We start from the raw sequence: 20,332 nt of genomic DNA, 5'->3' as shown, positions 1-20,332 counted from the left end.
AAATATTATTTTAATTGGGTCGTCTTGAGATCTGCTTTGGCCAAGTGACGTCATATCATCATCCTAAACCCTATCGGCATCTTAAGTCCAACATGCACATTATAGCTATGATGAGGATTAATCTACCTTCACCCTCATATTCTTCTCTTCCTGCTTCTCCCTTTATCCTCTCACAATCGATTAAATTAATATATATTGTGTAGGGTTGAATAATAAGTAAATGAGACAACATATATAATATTTTAATCGTAGCAATTCAATAGAGCTATACAATGATGATCTACCACCCAACCACCACTTGTATGCAATATACAAGTAGATAAGAGTCATCACTCCTTAAAGTTTGCTGGTATATTTGGATTCCAAAAAATTGTTGGTTCGTGGTTATATGATATATAAATAAGCTCAATAATTTCTTAAAAAAGCGCAATAATTATTTGATTGTACATATAATCGGACAAATCGGTTGTAGATTTTATTTACTTTACTTTAAGATCTAACTAGAGAAGTGAGAACCAATAGACAAGTCGTAATATATAGTATCATTTATCCGATATTATTTGTAACATCTTAAGACTTTATTAGAAGTATTATTTATTACACAAAATCTCATTATAGATGGCACATATCTGTCTATAACTAAAGACGGACCAACTATAATACCACATTCCTCATAGGACAAACAACAAGTGGGGTGGTGGGGACAAAAAATGTCACCACTTTCAAACTATTTGACCCGTCTTTAGTTATAGATGGATATATCCGTCTATAGCAAGACTAGTTGTATTTATTATAACTCGTCAGACTATATACTGACTGAGACACACGTAGAGCTGGCAAAAGCTGACCCGACACGAGGAATCCGCCCCGCCCCACCCGAAACCCGACCCCATACAACACGAAAATTAGGTGAACCGAAATCGACCCGTCCCGATTGTTGGAGTTAGAAGTTGCTCCAAAACTTAAGTGTGGTAATATTTGTCCCACATTGGAAGAATAGTGGGGGAATGTTATCTTTATATATGAAGGTGGGTTAACAAGTGTTAACTAGACTATAAAGGATAAACTATAGTCTCTCCACGCGCGCGCCGCCGCCACCGCCCGTCTTGACTCGGCTCGTGACACGGTGTGGTGGGGCCCCTTTTTGCTACTGGTCTGAACTTTTTACATCGGATTCTTTTCTAGCTGTTGTGATTTTATTACACAATCAATTCCGTATTCATTGTCCGATTTTATGGCCATTACTACCAGAATCAATGCCATTATTATTTGACTGTTGGAGGAGCTTTTTTCCTGCTATAAAAACCTCCGTTTTCCACAGTTTACAGACACAGAAAAACACATAACATCTTCTTCTCATTTCTTCTCTATTACATTCAGTCATATTAAGAACAGTTCCCACTTCCGTCTTTGGTGTGCAACAATGTGCGGAAGGAGGCGTTAACCCTGGAATCGGTGACCACGGAACCCAAGGAGCACCTGTGTGGGGGTCTAACTGATTTAGGGCACTGCCTTACACGGTGTCTCGATTAAGGGTATTTCTGATGAGCTAAGTTCATATTTCTTTCACCGATAACCGATATCAGTCTTGTTTTTTCCAGCCCGAACCCAACCTGAACCGACCCGAGCCGACCCATGACCCGATATATTCTCAACCCGATAGATGACTCGATAATAAACTAGCTTAATAATGGTTTTAATAACACCAAATTGACATTCATCTTAATTATTTTCACTTAAAACTGCAATTAATACACCTATCTATTATTTAAATATAAAATTACCATCTAAAACTAAATATATAAGATAAAATATATGCTGATAACCTGACCAACTAATGACCCGATCCGACTTGCCACTCGTTAATGATCCGACCGGAAGATGACACGACATGAACCGAACCGACTCGAACCCGTCACTGACCCGATATAACCAGAACCCGTTTAACCCGACCTGTAACCAACCCGAGTGACCCGATTGCTACCTCTAAACACACGTAAAATCAGTACTTTATATACACTTTGTACATTTTGACATTGTGTGCAATGCTTAGTGATATATTCCTAGACTCTACACATACTAAGATTGTAATATATGCTATTTGACTAACCCTAAGTAAGATGTTAACCATGTTATATATGCCAATCCTAAATACGATGATAACAAATAGTAATAGACCACCTCTTAGTAAGGTGTTAAACATGTTATATATGCCAACCCTAAATTAAATAAGGTGATACTGTGTTATTTTTGATATTGGACCAACCCTTAAGTAAGGTGTTAAAAGTGTTATACATGCCAACCCTAAGTAAGATATTAACGGCGTTATATATGGTATTGGACCAACTTTAAATAAGGTGCATGTTAATTGTGTTATACTTGGCGACCCTAAATATGGTTAACCGTGTTACATATAAGCCATAAATTGAGTTGAACTATATTAAAGTGAATTGAATGAAGTTGGGCTGAAAAGAAACTTGCTAAAATGAATAAAATTGAATTAAAATGAGTTGAAATTAACTAAATAAAAGCTAAATTTACGCCAAAAAGAACCTAGCTACAATATTGGACCAACCTTAAATACGCACTTGAAAGTGGACAAAGGGACATGCATACGAGTCCTAGGGAAGTAGCAAAGTTCAAAATTCAATAAGATACAAAACAAAAACGAAAAAGATAATATAAAGGGCAGTATTACAAAAGAGGCTAAAACTGTTGTGTAGTGAATGAAAAGATTGGCCAAATAAATGAGTGTGTGTTTGCTTTGTTTGTTAGCTTAGCCTCTCAACGGTGAGCTCATTTCTTAACCTTTTCTACATATACTACCCAATAAATAGCCTCATGGCATTCGTCCTCCTTTTCATATAATTCCTTATTTTATACATTTAACCTAATCTTTTATCTTCATTTTCCCACATGTATAATACCAAAATTAGTTGGTGTGAGTGATATCTCTCATTTTTAAAATAAGTGATTCTGATTCGATTTCGATTCTCACGAATGAAAAACCAAACTTGAAAGAGATCACCTACTAAGCTATCTTCAGTACCCTAAAAGAGATTACCCAAACTATTGTTGATGATACTCCTAGCTTAGTAAAAAAAAAAAAAAAAAAAATCCTCTATATTAATATAGCATGCAACATATTTATTTTTAAAGCACTTCCAAAACTACAATAACAAACTAAACGTTACACATTTTCACCATGCATTATGAGCATAATAATTGCCTAAATGGGCAAATAGCATTTGATTTATCAACCATGCAAACCCAACCTCATTTTCCAAAAGAGTTCTTGTGGACTAAAGGAGAGATCCACTCAATTAAACCTAATAATTTTGAAGAAAATCATGTTTTAGAGCTTAATGAGCCATTGATTGATCTAGATGGATTTTTCAAAGGTGATCAAGAGTCTATAAAAAATGCGGCCGCGCTAATCAACAAGGCGTGTACGAGTCACGGGTTTTTCCAAGTCACGAACCATGGTGTCGACTCAAACCTCATTCAAGAAGCCGAAAAAGAATTGGATAGTCTCTTTAAGTTACCATTGGAGAAGAAGTTGAGGGTTCAAAGAAAGGCAGGTGATTTGTATGGTTACTCGGGTGCTCATACTGATAGATTCTCTAAGCAACTTCCATGGAAGGAGACCTTCTCCTTGGCATATAACTACCGCGATCAAAGGGCCATCATTGGGTCTCATAGGACGCCTAGTGTAGTGGACTATGTCACGTCTACCTTAGGCGAAGAGTTTGAACACACGGGGTAAGGTTACGTACAACTTATAAACCACAGTTTTATACGTGAAATCAACTTATTAATCCAACTTATTAATCGTATTATTGAATAAAATAAAATACGTAGATGGATATTGTGATTATTGGCCTTATGAAACTTTCAACTATTCATGATTGCGATATAATGGTTCATTCGTTGTTTCCATTCAGGACTTTCTTACGTGTAAAATTAATAAGTTCACTTGATAAGACATGAGAGTGATAGTAGGAACTAGTTTGGTTGTCCATACTCAAAATACGCCTTTTACATTGTTTGCCTTGACTAGGTAAAAAAGTGATTAGTATAGTAACCTAAGCCAATATTTAAACATCTAATATTCTTGTCTAACCATTAAAAAGCTAATTATATCTAGATATCTTAAATTTATCATGTAGTTATTGAATCAACTGTATTAAACTAAATTGAATTAAACTGTTCTGATCGATTTAATCTTTATAGTTAGCCACTCACTGAGTAACAACGAATAACTGTCATTATTATACTCCCTCGAGTCTCAAAGATAAACAAATAATTTGAGCGAAAGTATACATTGTTGCATATTTTAGATATTTAGGTGCCTTATGAGTTATTGATGCCCTTATGAAATTATTCTAGGTGGGTATACCAAAAATATTGTGAAGCAATGAAGAAACTATCTCTTGCAATTTTCGAGCTATTGGCAATAAGTTTAGGAATTGAAAGATCACACTATAGGAGATTCTTTGAGGATGGAAGCTCAATATTAAGATGCAACTCATACCCAAAATGTAAAGAACCGGGCTTAACCTATGGGACCGGACCGCATTGTGACCCGACCTCATTAACCATACTTCACCAAGACCAAGTTGGTGGACTTGAAGTATTTGCAAACAACAAATGGCAAGCTGTTCGACCTAAACAAGATGCTTTGGTCATTAACATAGGAGACACTTTCATGGTGAGTTTTATCTTACACAATTATTATTAATACATTATTTTTCACTATTTTGTTCTTATTCTTATAATGTCATTATATGTGAAGCGTGGCTTTGGTGTCTTATAGCCAAAATGGTTTTTGGAATCACATTGAAGCTGTTGTAGTTTTGATGAGGCAAGCTAAGTAATAAGTTGGCATAGCTAGATATATATTCATTCCGTCTCCGGTTATTTGTTTTGTTATTCCATTCTGAGTGTTTAAGTCACTTTTTGTCATTCTATCATAGAAATGTCTTTGATAGATAATTGGATCCCTCCAATTTTCTTGGTATTTGTGTCAAAACCAAAGCGCAAACAAACGACCGATCGATTTTAAAAAGTGTATATAACGTACGTCATTATGGTACAGTCTAGACTCAAGTGGTCTTGAGTCCGAGCCTTAACAATACTAAAATTAACGAGGGAGAACTCTATGGCTCTTTAATCCTACTGAACTTAAATACGGACTAAATCAAATCATACACACCAAAAAAGGATGGTATAGGTTTGACGTTGATAACTTTGTCTTAAATTATAAAATGGTCCTATAATTAAAATAGAGTTATGCAAGTATGTTGTGATTTATATATAGCATCTTTTAATATGATATAGAGAGATTATAAATTTTTAATTTTCTGCTACTTTGTATAAAACTCCGCTAAGAAACTGTGACTTAAGCATGGAACATTCACTATAAGTCATGTTTCATTATAATTTTGAATACTAACTCATGACAGAGTGATAGACTGACAGAATGATATTGATCAATATAATACTGACGTTATAACTCATTTTTCATTTTAATTAATGTGTAACTACTTATAATTATTACTTTATTGTATATGATTTATTTTTGACTGTTTGAAAATGAATAATTCTTTAAAATAAAATTTAAATTATTTTGAAATTTAAAATTGAAGTTTAGGGTCTATGTGAATATGGATTGTGACGCACATACATTGATTTAAAAGGCATTAAATAGAGAGAAATGTGTAGGCATTGTCAAATGGTCGATACAAGAGTTGCATGCACAGGGCAATGGTGAATAAAGACAAAGAGAGGAGATCGTTGGCCTTCTTTGTGAACCCAGCTGAAGACAAAGTAGTGAGGCCCCCGCATGATCTTCTTGTTCCTAGAGATGAAGGCACATTTTGTAGGACATACCCTGATTTCAAATGGTCACATTTGTTGGAATTCACTCAAAAACACTACCGTTCTGATCTCACTACTCTTCATAACTTCTTCCTTTGGCTCCCTTCTTCTAAATTTGGTTTACCATTGTCCTAAGCTTTCTTGGGTTGTTCCTTTAACTCCTTAGCTCTTTCTACAAGTTGAGCAACTTATAAAAATTATAAGGAGTATATATATTATTCCCTCTGTCTCAATTATTTGTTTACCCTGATTAAAATATCTTTTATAAAGAATAAAAAAGACAAATAAATAATTGGGACAAAAAAAGTACTTTGTTTATTCTTTTATCTTCTGTTTCTAGTTGTTATATTATTGTCAAGCTATTTGTAATATTTGAAGTAAGGTTAAAAAGTCAGTTTGCTAAGTTTATTACTAGTTTGTATTTATATTTACTAAGTTATGTTACTTGTCAATTTCTTCTGTATATCTTTATCGTTGCACTTATTTGACACTACCCATTTTAATGAATTTCACACATTTTTATTCATATGCGAGGTATATTTTAATCAAACGTAAGGAATTCATTTGAAAGGAGGGAGCTAGTATATAACCTTTTGAGCTCATCAAGTTGAATACTCATCAATAAATATTTTATCACACCGTGTCAAAATTAATGTTGTGATTTAACGTCTAAATGTAGTTTAAGGATAAATTGTAAAGTGCTTTGATATACCGCATCACTATAAACCATAGTTAATGAGAAAATTAAACTTAATACTCCCCGTTCACTTGAAATACACACATTTGCTTTTTATACAGAATTTAAGAAAAGTGGTAAAAGTGTTAGAAATTGAGAGATGTGTTTTCCATAAACTTGGAAGATATTATTATTCTGATATGTGATGCCTTACAATCTATATCTATATATAAAAGAGAGTTTTTTCGAGCGATTCTAGAGCGTCCACATCATCGAAAATTAATTTAGGAAAGTTTCATAAATAATATTTTCCACATAAAAAATAAAGTGGAGAATCTTTTAATTATTATAATATCTATATTTCTTATTTTATATTCATGAGAATTTTCTAATTTTTATATAAAAACTTTGACATTTCATTTGGCAAAAAAATGTCGTTATAAAAATTATGAAGATAATATAATTAGATTCGTGGTAAAAAATGCTTTCATTAGAGTATAGATTTCATATGATTTGCACATATTAAAGATGGTGTACTTCTTAATATGTTATATGTCTCCACATTGAAAAACAATGTTAGTGTGGTGATTATAATATATATAACTTATAGAATTGTCCCACATCGAAAGATTAACATAAGGTGAGTGATCCTATGATTATAAAAAGGAGTCATCATTGGAACCTATATACCAACCAAAAACCTTTTGAGTCTCTTAATTATTGTTTTGGAGAGCTCTTAAGAGTTTATATCATTATCTTCACAAAGATGATATATATATATTTTCTATATATGTATTATATTCAAGTGATGTTTATAATCTTTATATAAAAACTTATACATCTCATTTGACAAAAAAAGTATTATAAAAAAAATTATGAAAATTATATTATAATAGATTCTTGGTAAAAGAAATGCTAGCATTAGAATATAGTTTCATATTATTTGCATATATTTTTAATTATGATAAAAAATTAAAATCAAATGTACGAATATTAATAAATAGTACTCCCTCCATTCAAGACCAAATACAACATTTTCATTTACACAAAATTTAAAAATTTGATATTCTCATTGTACTTTATAGGTGGATCAAATAAGATCCCACATGACCATATTTTGTCTTATATATTGCAAGAAATCGTAAAGATTTTATTCGTTCATGAATAGTGTAAAAAAAGGGATGTTATATTTGGTCTTGAATCGATGGAGTATAGTATTAGCTCATTATTATTAACCCGGGTTAGATGTCGAATTATGTGCGAAAAAGATGGTGTATTTCTAAGTATGTTATTTGTCCCACATTGAAAAATATGTTGGTGTGGTGAATATATTACGTATAAATAATAGAATTGTCCCACATCGAAAGTTTAGCATAAGGTGGGTAATCATATGATTATAAATAGAAGGCATCCTTAGAACCTAAGTACCAACTCAAAACCTTCTTAGTCTCTTAAGCATTGTCTTGGAGACCTCTTGAGAGTTTATATCATTATCTCCACGGTATGATATATATATTTTTTATATTATGTCCAAGTGATGTTTATAATTTTTATATAAAAACGTATACATCTCATTTAGCAAAAAAGGAACATAATTTTTTTTTTGAAAAATTATATAATTAGATTCGTGGTAAATAAATGATAGCATTATAATATAGTATCATATTATTTGCACATATTTTAATTATGATAAGAAGTTAAAAAAATGTACTATACGAATATTAATAAATAGTATAGTAATTAAATCAAGGTTAGATGTCGAATTAGGTGCGAAAAAGAGGGTGTATTTCTAAGTATATTGTTTATCCCACATTGAAAAATAATGTAGGTGTGGTAAATATATTACATATAAATAGTTGAATTGTCCCACATTAAAAGATTATCATGAGGTGAGGTATCACATGATTATAAATAGAAGTCATATTTGAAACTTAGGGTATCAACCCAAAATATTTTGAATCGCTTAAATATTATTTTAGAGAGTTCTTATAAGAGTTTGTATTAACGACAAATCTTAGTTACAACGATACCATACAAATATTAATCACGTAGATATTTATAAAAGCGATTATATATTATTATATTAGTGATATTATAATGCTTATTTTAAGACAATCGATAGTATAATAACTTTATTTAAGACAAAATCATAATTAAAAAATAAAATGGGTGCTAAATATACATAAATTGGTTATTAATGTGTCATATATAATGATAATCTCTGCACTAAAATAGAAAATTTATGAATTATAATACAATAAAGGGTTGCATAAAAAGATTTTGAATGCACAAACAAATCAATAATGAGCTTTTTTACTTTGATAAATAGTAGAATTAAATCTTTTTAACTTTCAAATATAGGTAATTATTACGGCTCATTATATTTGAGTACTAACTAAAACACATCATAATTTATAACCATTAATCAAAATTCCACCAGAAAAAGAAAATATTTTGTATTTGTTTATACATTTTATTGCTCCCTCAATTACATCTTAAAGTCGTGCTAGGAAAAAAATGTAATTTAAATCATATCATTTGTACATATTTTAATTATGACAAAAAATGGAGAAAAACGTATGAATATAAATAGATAGTATAGTATTTTCTCATTATTAAATCGGGTTGGATATCGAAATAGGTGCAAAAAAGATGGTGTACTTTTGGGTTTTCGTGTGTGATTTGTCCCACATTGAAAAATAATGTAGGTGTGGTAAATATACTACATATAAATAGTTGAATCCCATATCAGAAAATTATCATAAAGTGGGATGATCCTAAAAATTAGTATAGGAAAGTATCATAAATAATATTTTTTGATGTAAAAAGTAAAGTGGAGAATCTTTTAATTATTATAATATTTATTTCCTATATTATATTCAAGTGATGTTTCTAATTTTTATATAAAAACTTTTACATTTCATTTGGCAAAAAAATATCGTTAAGAAAATTATGAAAATAACATAGTTTGATTCGTGGTAAAAATGCTATCATTAGCGTATAGATTTCATATAATTTGTACATATATAAAATTGTGTAGTTCTTATTATGTTATATGTCCCACATTGAAAAATAATGTAGGATTATATAAAAATAATAGAATTGTCCCACATCGAAAGATTAACATAAGATATGGTGGTCTTATGATTATAAATATGAGGCATCCTTGGAACTTAGGTATCAACCCAACATCTTTTGCGTTGCTTAAATAAGATGTTTTGACTTTTGATCATATCTAAATAAATGATTAGACATAAGATGTAAATATTAAGACCTTATCACCATTTTTTTAATTACTAAGTTAATTACCCCGTTGCAACGCACGGGCATCCAAACTAGTATGGGAATATAAGTATATATAGTCTTCATGTTAACAGCTATAAAATAATCTAAGTATGGCAAAGATACACTATTGACAATATGAACATAAATAGGAAAATATGGCTGTTGGAGCCTTATTATGCTAGCCTTGAGCCCTTGATGCGTGATTTGCGGGCTCCTATTAAAAAGTACCAAAAATAATTAAAAAGTATTGAAAAGTTAGCGGCTTGAAATGTTATTTACTAAACTACATTTATACTTATTTCTTGTGGGCCCTATAAATATGAATGAGATAAGGTTATGTTGGTAATTTCAAGTGGATAAAAGTTACAAAACCGAAAATAAAAAGGTATGAAATCAAAATAAACATCCCGAAATGGGAAACGAATAGAGAAAGTAATAAGCAACTGAATAAAAAAGCATATATAATTTTGAAAAAATAAGATCTCTTATTAAATAAATATGAAGTCCCTTGATACGATGATGCACGATCAAGTCTTAAGTTGAATCTTAAAACCAAGACTCAATTACAAGAGTCTTAATACAATTATCAAGGAAAAGCCCAAAGTTGATTGGTGACCTATATCGTATAAGACCATCCCCAAGCAAAAGTCGCGCTAATTAGGTCACGATCCTGTTTTACTCTTAATCCCACTTTATTTATCTTGACCTACTTTCACCCTCCCAAGCAGAAGGTCACGACCTAAGTCATCAATCCAATCATTTTTCATTTTCCAACCAATTACAACTCTCCACATTATATATATATATATATATATATATATATATATATATATATATATATATATATATATAGGGGCGAGATCCTGTGCGAACTAAGTTACGGTGCGAACCGTACGAACTACCTAGATACACTTGTAAACACTACTAGATACACTTGTCAGTACTGCTAGATACATTTGTGAGTACATGTACCTAGTAGTATTCCTACATGTATCTACAAGTATTCATACATGTATCCACCCCAAACCTAAGAACAACCACTGCCCACCACACTATCGCCATCAACACCACCGTTGCCGCCGCACCACCACCCTACCATCACCACAAATCCACTCCTTTAATACCCAACACATCACCATACCTTTACATGTACCAACTACGTTCGTATCCACCACCACCATCGCCGCCAGAACCGCGCCCACCACACACCACTAGTACCACCGCACAACCACCATCACCATCAGACCATAACAGTCACGCTACAAACGGCCGCAACAACGCCGGAAACTTCCCTGGTAATCATAAAACATAAAAGCAGATTTAACCACCTGCAAATCGCCTAGCACCACCCGAGCCACAATGTCTCGATCTACGTTACTCCAAGACGATCTTACTTTTTTATTTTAAATAATCTCATTGAATCATAGATCTAAGGAAAATGAAGAGGGATTTCAAAGAATTAAACGCAGGGTGACATTGTTGGACAATTTCGAGTCAAATTATGTCTATTTTAGCCGAAAATGGCTCTGATTGTGGTGGTGGTGGTGCGGCACTCAAGGCGGTAGCGTAGAGGTTGGTACATCGATGTCGATCGACATCGATGAGTGTGCGGGTGTCGAAGACGAGGATAGAGGGGAGAAGAGGTTTGCCGTTTAGGTATGGAGAAAAGTTGCCGGCGTTGACCGGTGATGGTTGGTGGGAGTTGTGGCTGGAGTCCTGGAGATGGGCTAGTAGAGTGTACGGGATATTGGGGGTTCCTGAGTGGATATGTGAGGATAAAGTTAGTTTGGAGTTAAGGTGAGATTCAATCTGGACCTTTGATTTTGTTCATCCAATGGTTTCTTTTGAGTTCGTACAGTTCGCACCGTAAAATAGTTCGCACGAGATCCTGATTCTATATATATATATATATATATATATATATATATATATATATATATATATATATATATATATATATATATATATATATATATATATATATATATATATATATATATATATATATATATATATATTAATTAATTATTAATATTGTCAACCAATCACATATCGCCACATATAGGTCATGAGTTAGGTCAATTTGCTTCACCAAAGGTCACAAATTGACCACCAAAGGTCACAAATTGACCTCTTCTCTCCAAAAGTCACCATAATTTTTTTGCTAATTGATGATTAGTGTGACCAAGCAAGGTCATGACCTAGCAATTGACCTTGCTTGGGGATGGTCTAAGTGTGAGTGATAAAAACTCTCATCTCTTAAACAAATGGTAAGTTGTAAGGGGTTCGATTCTTGACTCTTGCGAATTAAAATGTCAAACTTGGGAGGGTTTTACCCTCTAAGTTGCTTTCAGTAGCCTGAAAGAGATTACCCTAATTGTCGATTGTGATACTCCTGGTCAACAAAAAAAAAAAACGATTATCAAGGAAAGTCATCCAATAAATGGATCACATGTTTTATTTTATTTATTTTGTTTCTTTTGTTTTAAATCTCCCATTTTCTTATATGAAGTAGAAAAGTAAAATTTGAGGTAAATTTAATAGATAACGTATAAAATCTTGGATGAACCCGTTCGAGTTTTTATGATTCAATAATTATTTAACTAGAGATGCTGTCTGTTGGAAGATTGGCAGTGGTAAGTTGCTTGATATTTGGTTGAGTCGCTGGGTTAGTGGTGAGCTACCGACGCTTAGTTCACAATGTCTTTACCCGCTACCACCTTTATCATCATTCATTTTGCCGTCTGGGAATTGGAATCCAACTATGCTCTTCCGCTATTTTTCTGCAACAACAACGAAGACAATCATTGCTATGGAACCTCCGGTACCAGATATTGACGACTTTATCTACTGGAAATTTACTGAAGATGGATCTTATTCGGCTAAGTCAGGTTACTGTTTCCTTTGGGCTCAAACATCGTCTGCGTCCTTTGTTAGGTCTGCTACACCGAGGTTTCCTTGGCATTTTATCTGGAGAAAGACGATGTCAAAAAAACTTTCAATACTCCTCTGGCGAATGGCTCACAATATCTTGCCCACAAATGCAAATTTGCTCTCACGAGGTTTGAACATTGCCCAAGAATGTCATTTCTGTCACACTTTAATTGAGTCGATGGACCACTTATTTCGATCGTGTTTGATAACGCAACATTTATAGCGATCTTCCTGGCTTGGTTTAAATTCTATGGCGAACCCGCTTATCCCCTTTACCACATGGATTGCGGACTTTTTATCATATCTTCTGCATCATTCTTATAACCAAACCCGCGATTACAGCTTGATCTATTTCTGCTCTTTACTCCGTGCAATTTGGTTATCGCGCAATTTGGTTGTTTTTCAAAATCAGCCGGTGAATCCTGAATTTGTCTTTCGCCTTACTGCTGAACTTGTAAGTTCTTGCGCTCACTTGAAGATTTCTAGATTGTCTTTTACGACACCTGCTGTGTGCTTTCCTTCTACTGCTGTCACAGGTTCTTTTTCCTCACAATCTGGATGTCATTGGATAACCATATCTACACAACGCCATCGGGCCTCTTCTCTTTTCACCTGCTCGGTTTTTGATGCTGCTTTGAACTGCACTTTTCCACACCAAATCCGTGCAGAAACCACATTGGATGCTACTGCGAGAGGTCTCCTTCTTGCTATGTTTTATGCTCAGCGTGCAGGCTACAGCAACGTCTGCTTTCGAGTCACATGTCGAAAACTATCTTCCGCTTACGGCTAACCTCACGCCAGATCCCATTCTTGTCTTGAACTCTTCTTGATCCGTACATAATCGTTTTGTGCTTTATCGTTTAAGTGCCTGTAAGCCTAGCAACAGGCTAAACTCTCTTGTATTTATTTCTTTATTTCAATATCGAAAGTTTATTGTTGTCAAAAAAAAAAAAAATAATTATTTAGTCAGTAAATGAAGTCGATCAAAACAAGGAGACAAAAGAAATAGTGAGCACCAATAATAAACAAGAAAGTGATCCCCTTTATCTAACGAAACTATGACAAAAGGAGGAAGCGGACAAATGTAAACTAGGACAACCCATATCTCTTAAGATACACTGTCCTTTAATTTGTTTGGTCCTATTGTCTCAAAATAGAGGACGTCAATTCGATACTTCAAATTTAGGGACATTGTGACCAAATCCCTTACTTGGTGATTGTTGAGGTCATGGTGATTTATCCACAAAGCATGAGAGCAAAGTACTCCTCGCTTTTGAAAAATGGACTTAAATTATTTTGAGAAAGTTGGTCTTGTTTTAGATGGATTTTTTTGATTTAAATTAATACACGGAATTTTGTAACCATTTTATATATAAATCTAACCATTATTGAAAAACAAGTTATTATAAGGTCTAACACTGACATTACCATTGTTGTTATATTTATCCATAAAATGGTCACAACTCACATATGCCCGTCTGAAACTTTAGACGAAAAGTGGCTGTCTGAAACAAGAATTTGCGATTTTGAGAACGTGTATATAAGTTTAGGAGTGTTCAAAATAAACCTAAATTCAATCAACGAACCGAAAAATGGTGCATTTTTTATGTTTGGTTAATTGAACTGTTTCGATAAAGTGGTTTGATGAGTTGGACCGTTATCTTTGTTATGGTTACAGTTCGATCCCGGTTCGCAATTTTTAAAAAACGGTTAACCGAACAGAACCGTTCCACTAAAAACTAAGGAAAAAATGAAAAAATTATATTAAAAATTGTTTTCTCGTTTCATTTTCATATTGCATCCTAACTCAAAATTTCTTAAATTGATTATTTTAATGTTTATCAAATTAAATTTATTATTGAGTATAATATATAATAAAAATTTAATAAAATAAATAGAAAAAATAAACGAAAATTGAAAAAAAAATGTATATGTGAAACGATTATCAGTTGATGTTAAATGAACTGTCTATAACCATGAGAAACATTGTAGTTTAGGTTCGGAGTTAGAACAGTTTTTAAACACCCTTACTTAGGGTTGTTTGGCGGAGGAGTAAAAGTAGAATGAAGTAGTAATGTATTTTTTTGTGCTTGGTTGACGTCATTTTGGGAGTTTTAAATTTAATGGATTCTAACTCCACTTTAATGCCTTGGACTCCCACACTTTTGTTCCTTCTCAAGTTTCAAACTTTATTTCCCTCCAATACAACCCTAGAGTGAACCATACAAAAAATAACATTTATGGAGGTACTAAATCAATTCTCCTACAGTATTTCATTGCATTCTAAATTCTAATCCATCCCGACATTTTGAACAAAACAACCCCTTAGAGCATCCATTAATAACAAAAAGTTTTATTGTTTTAGGTGGATCTCAATCCACCACTTAATTTTGTCATACAATGATATTATATTTTTTCAAAAACATAAACACAATAAAAATTTACACAATTAAGCATAATTGAGTCCATTTTAATGGAAAAGAAACAAACTTAATGCCACATGTTTTCCTTACTAGTTTGGGCCAAATAAAGCAAATGAGACCCTTGGATGATTTATCATGAAACTCTTCATCTCATGATACATACTGGAATTTATCATGACAATATAAACTTTTTATTATTATATAATTGTATAGTTCATGATGCACAATATCATCCCATGAGCAAAAAACATTCTTTTGGGAAATTCTACATTATACCTCGAGTTTTTCGGTTTCTAAGTTGTACATCCTGCCTTCTGAAATTTTATGATACACCCAGAACTCTATACATTACTCTATACCTTGACCTTAGTGATTGTTTTCAGTCACTTAGGTTGTTAGCTGATTAATTAAATTGCTTGTTAACCACTCCAATTTGTAGATACCCAGTATCTGTCGAGTCTCCAACAAACACCCGATGATTATCGGACTACAACATGCTTAGGAATGGATACGTTTAATCGACAGTTTTGTATAACTATACGTCGGAAAACTCAAAACAATTTCGAAAAAAAGACATTTCAAAACTTTTCAAAAGTACCTGGAGTGTTTTATGGACGACGACGGGGTCGCAATGTGATGCGTATCGCAAGCAGAAGTCTTAATTTGAGCTAACAAATAAACGAAGGATCCGAATGCACTAGGTGCAACCCGACCTATCCGAGTACTTGTAGCGAGAATAACTGAAAGGAACGGACATTTGCTCGATCTAGACCTATAGATCGACCAATGGGTGAATTACTCGATACGCGTCAAGTAATCCAACTCAAACTCGGGATCGCGTCCTTTGTTTGAGGCAAGGTTCGAAACTCGTCGAGCCTTTGGTAGCCCTCTTACTCGTGTAAGTCACACGAATTAACAAGACAATTTTTTCACGCAAGTGAATTTTTTTCTCAAAACTTCATGCTTTACAAATGAGAGAACCAACCCTTATATAGCCAAATTCTCCTTGGCCTCCAAGTCTAGTCTTTATTGTTTACATGAGTTCCTAGGTGCCTAATTTTTAGCTTTGACTTAGAAATAAAACTAGGTAAGATTTTACAAAGAACTAGGCTAGACTTGGTAGAAAACTAGACAATGCATAAAAACTAGAATGTAGGAAAACTAGGTGGTTCCATGAACCTAGTACACGGCCTCCACGGTCCATTTCACCTCCCTTGCGGTTTGTTTCGGTCTAGGGAAGTTCCTCGGGTTCTTGAGTCGTGATCATGCAAATTTCCCGCCCCTCGTTGGTGCCTAACCACGTTTTATTTGTCAAAGTTGTGGTGCTTGGATTCGAAACATCTTTGATGCCCTTAGACTCTCCCAATTCGAGTACGACATCGCCTAAGGCATTGATATCCGCTTCATCTCCTCCTCCTTTGAAAGGAATTGTCCTCAAATCCGCAATCCCATTATCTTCGATGTAAGGAGAGAGGTCATCTACGTTGAAGGTGGCATGAACACCATAGTCTCCTGGCAGTTCGATCTTGTAGGCATTATCACCGAACTTTGAAATCACTTTATAAGGACCTTCCGCACGTGGCATTAACTTGTTTTTACGCTTGCTCGGAAACCGCTCTTTCCTCAGGTGAAACCAAACCAAATCTCCCTCTTTGAAGACTCTAGGTGGGCGAGTCTTATTGGCCTTTCGCTGGTACACTTCATTGATGGACTCAATCCTAGCTCGAACTTGCCCATGTAGTTTGATCATTGCCTTTAACTTTTCCTCCGCATCTTTATGAACTAGTTCGTCTTCTGGTAAAGGAATGAGGTCGAGTGGTAGGTAGGGGTTCACGCCATACACGATTTCAAATGGAGAGTGCTTTGTCGCGTATGTTGGAGATCGGTTGTAGGCGAACTCGGCATGAGCGAGTTTCAAATCCCAATCCTTTTGAGTCTTGCTTACGAGACCACGCAACAATGTGCCAAGAGTGCGATTCGTCACCTTTGTTTGACCATCGGTTTGAGGATGGTGAGACGTGCTGAACAATAGCTTAGTGCCCACCTTCTTGCATAGAGTATTCCAAAAATAGCCCAAGAATTTGGAATCACGATCAAAGACTATTATCTTTGGAATCCCATAAATACGGGGTATCTCCCGGAAATACAAATCAGCCACGTTGATAGCGTCATCCGTTTTGTGGCATGCTATGAAATGAGCCATCTTCGAAAAACGATCCACCACTACCATGATCGTGTCCTTACCTCTTTGAGTACGTGGTAAAGCAACAATAAAGTCCATGGATACGTCCTCCCATGGCCGGCTAGGGATAGGCAATGATGTGTATTCTCCGGGCTTGAAGGTACTCTTCGCCACGTGACAAGTGACACATTTCCGGATCACATTTTGTACATCTCTTTGCATTCGAGGCCAGTGGAAATGCTCCTTTAAGACTTCCAAAGTCTTATTGACACCGAAGTGTCCACCAAGTCCACCTCCATGAGCTTCCCGTATCAATAACTCCCGAACTTGATGTTTAGGCACACAAAGCCTATAAACTTTGAAAACAAAATCATTTTGAATGGCAAACTCGCCTTGTGTTCCCGACTTGCATTTCCCGAACAATTCGCCAAAATCGGGGCCATCCTCATAGTAATCTTTCAAGGTTTCAAATCCAAGTAGGCAAACATCGAGCACATTCAACACAGAATATCGTCGAGAGAGAGCATCGGCCACCACGTTACTTTTGCCATCCTTATACTTTGAAGAAAAATGAAAGGATTGCAGAAACTCCACCCATTTGGCGTGTCTTGGGCTCAACTTCTGCTGCCCATTAATATACTTCAATGATTCATGGTTCGAATGTAAGATGAAGTGATTCGGGCGAAGATAGTGGCTCCAATGATTAAGTGCTCTCACGATGGCATAGAACTCCGTATCGTATGTGCAATACTTGAGTCTAGCCCCACTCAGCTTCTCAGCAAAATAAGCAATGAGCCACTTTCCTTGCACCAATACGGCTCCAATTCCAACACCGCTTGTATCACACTCTACCTCAAAAGGTTGTGTAAAATCCAGGAGTGCCAATAACGGTGACTCACAAAGCTTTTGGATAATTGTCTCAAAGGCCTTTTGAGCGGCCTCGGTCCACACACATGCTCCTTTTTTCAAGCACTCGGTTATAGGAGTCGTGATGGTGCTGAAATCCCGAATAAACCTTCGATAGAACGAAGCAAGCCCTTGAAATGACCGAACTTCCGTGATGGATTTAGGAGTAGGCCATGATTTGATTGCCTTAATCTTTGCTTGATCAACCGAAACTCCATCTTTAGAGACCACATAGCCGAGGAAGATGACACTTTCGACTAAGAATGAACACTTCTCCTTTTTTCCATATAATTTCTGCCCGCAGAGTGTGTTGAACACCTTTCGAAGGTGTTTAAAATGTTCCTCTTCACTTCGACTGTAAACCAAGATGTCATCCAAATAGACCACCACAAACCTGCCCAAGAATGGTTTAAGTATCTCGTTCATAAGCCGCATAAAAGTACTTGGAGCATTAGTTAACCCGAATGGCATGACGGTCCATTCGTATAACCTATGCTTAGTCTTAAACGCGGTTTTCCATTCGTCTCCTTCCCGTATTCTTATTTGATGATAACCACTCCTCAAGTCGATCTTGGAGAAGATCTCGAAACCATGCAACTCATCGAGCATGTCGTCAAGTCTTGGAATAGGGAAGCGGTACTTGATAGTTATGTTGTTCACGGCTCGACTATCAATACACATCCGCCAAGTCCCATCCTTCTTTGGGACAAGGAGAGTAGGGACGGCACATGGACTTAGACTTTCACGAACATAACCTCGGTCCATTAGCTCCTCTATTTATCTTTGCCACTCCTTTGTCTCCGTTGGGTTACATCGATATGCCGCTTTGTTTAGTAACGAAGCTCCAGGAATGAGATCGATTTGATTTTCGATCCCACGAATAGGGGGCAAACCCAGTGGTAAATCCTCGGGGAAAACATCCTCGAATTCTGTCAAGAGTGCGGTTAGTTGGGCATTTTCGACCCCAACACTTGGTACCTCCTTGACAACCATCAAATAGACACAACCACCTTCCTTAATAACCTCACCAACTTCTTGTTCACTAGCAAACATGGTCATGCTAGCGGCCTTCCCTTGTGTGGTGCCCATAGAGCGGACAACACTAGGCTCCATTGGTTTTAGAACAAGCTTCTTACCCTTGTCGATCAATTTATACTCATTACTTCGACCACGGTGTATGACATTGCGATCAAACTGCCAAGGACCCCCCAAGAGTACATGACATGTATCCATCGGCACTACTGTGACAACCCGAGTTTACTCAAGTCTATATGAGTTAGCATATATTTTACTAGTTATGCATATGAGTTATATTATGAGTATGAGTTATATTGTGCTAATATATGTGATGTTAGGTGTGGTTGGTTGTAGTTGGTGTGAACTTCGAGGACGAAGTTCTTTTTAAGGAGGGAAGACTGTAATACTCCGTATTTTAGTTGGAGTACTCGGTCGAGTACTTGGTTGGTACTCGGTCGAGTGTGTGTTACTCGACCGAGTGCACTTGACCGAGTAAACCGGTTTAGCGAGTGTGACGGTTTTCATTATGTTTTGACCAAGAGTTTTGTTTATAACTCTTAAGTCATTTATAAAATCATTTGAACATCTCTAAAACTATTTCTAAACCTAGAGAGAGGGAGAGGAAGAGGATTTGTCGAGCCCTTCATTTGATTGAAGATTTCTCACCGATTTCAACCTAATTCGATTTCCCTGTTTGTAAGTCGTTCTCATTCAATTGTTTATACTGTTTTAAATTCTTTGTCTTCGAAAAGTTTGAAAAGATAGTCCTGTTTATTTGAAGTCTAGTTTATGTATATCAAGTTTCGTAGTTAAATTCCTTATGGTTTGTCCTAGGTGATTTATTTAAGAACATGTCGCTGAAAAGTCCGCGAATCTGATTTGGTTGTGGAAAATGATTTGAAATCCTAATTTATATGTCGATTCAGTTTTGGGGCTTTTTCATAAATCATATTTATAGAGTCTAGATGACAATAGGATTTGGAATTACTTAAAAATAATGTTTTAAACTCGTTTTATGAATCAATAATT

The 20,332-nt window shown here is 35.0% G+C and overlaps 2 protein-coding genes across 2 annotated transcripts; one reads left to right on the top strand and one right to left on the bottom strand.

The window, feature by feature from the left end:
- Positions 1-1,348: 1,348 nt before the first annotated feature.
- LOC141639671 (gibberellin 20 oxidase 1-D-like) lies at positions 1,349-6,387 on the top strand. Its single transcript, XM_074448741.1, has 3 exons — positions 1,349-3,762; positions 4,390-4,711; positions 5,725-6,387. Exons 1-3 carry the CDS (start codon positions 3,206-3,208, stop codon positions 6,013-6,015), a joined length of 1,170 nt encoding a protein of 389 aa, XP_074304842.1. The 5' UTR covers positions 1,349-3,205; the 3' UTR covers positions 6,016-6,387.
- Positions 6,388-19,063: 12,676 nt separating this feature from the next.
- Positions 19,064-19,519, bottom strand: LOC141639672 (uncharacterized). Its single transcript, XM_074448742.1, has one exon. It carries the CDS (start codon positions 19,517-19,519, stop codon positions 19,064-19,066), a length of 456 nt encoding a protein of 151 aa, XP_074304843.1.
- Positions 19,520-20,332: the final 813 nt, after the last annotated feature.

Source organism: Silene latifolia, unplaced genomic scaffold (assembly GCF_048544455.1).
Source record: "Silene latifolia isolate original U9 population unplaced genomic scaffold, ASM4854445v1 scaffold_519, whole genome shotgun sequence".
Lineage (NCBI taxonomy): Eukaryota > Viridiplantae > Streptophyta > Magnoliopsida > Caryophyllales > Caryophyllaceae > Silene > Silene latifolia.
This window is presented reverse-complemented; position numbering and strand designations above follow the sequence as displayed.

Coding starts and splice junctions, on each gene's coding strand:
- LOC141639671 (XM_074448741.1), top strand. CDS start 3,206: ATGCATTATGAGCATAATAATTGCCTAAATGGGCAAATAGCATTTGAT. Junction 3,763..4,389: donor GAAGAGTTTGAACACACGGG/GTAAGGTTACGT, acceptor AAATTATTCTAG/GTGGGTATACCAAAAATATT. Junction 4,712..5,724: donor ACATAGGAGACACTTTCATG/GTGAGTTTTATC, acceptor AGAAATGTGTAG/GCATTGTCAAATGGTCGATA.
- LOC141639672 (XM_074448742.1), bottom strand. CDS start 19,519: ATGGATACATGTCATGTACTCTTGGGGGGTCCTTGGCAGTTTGATCGC.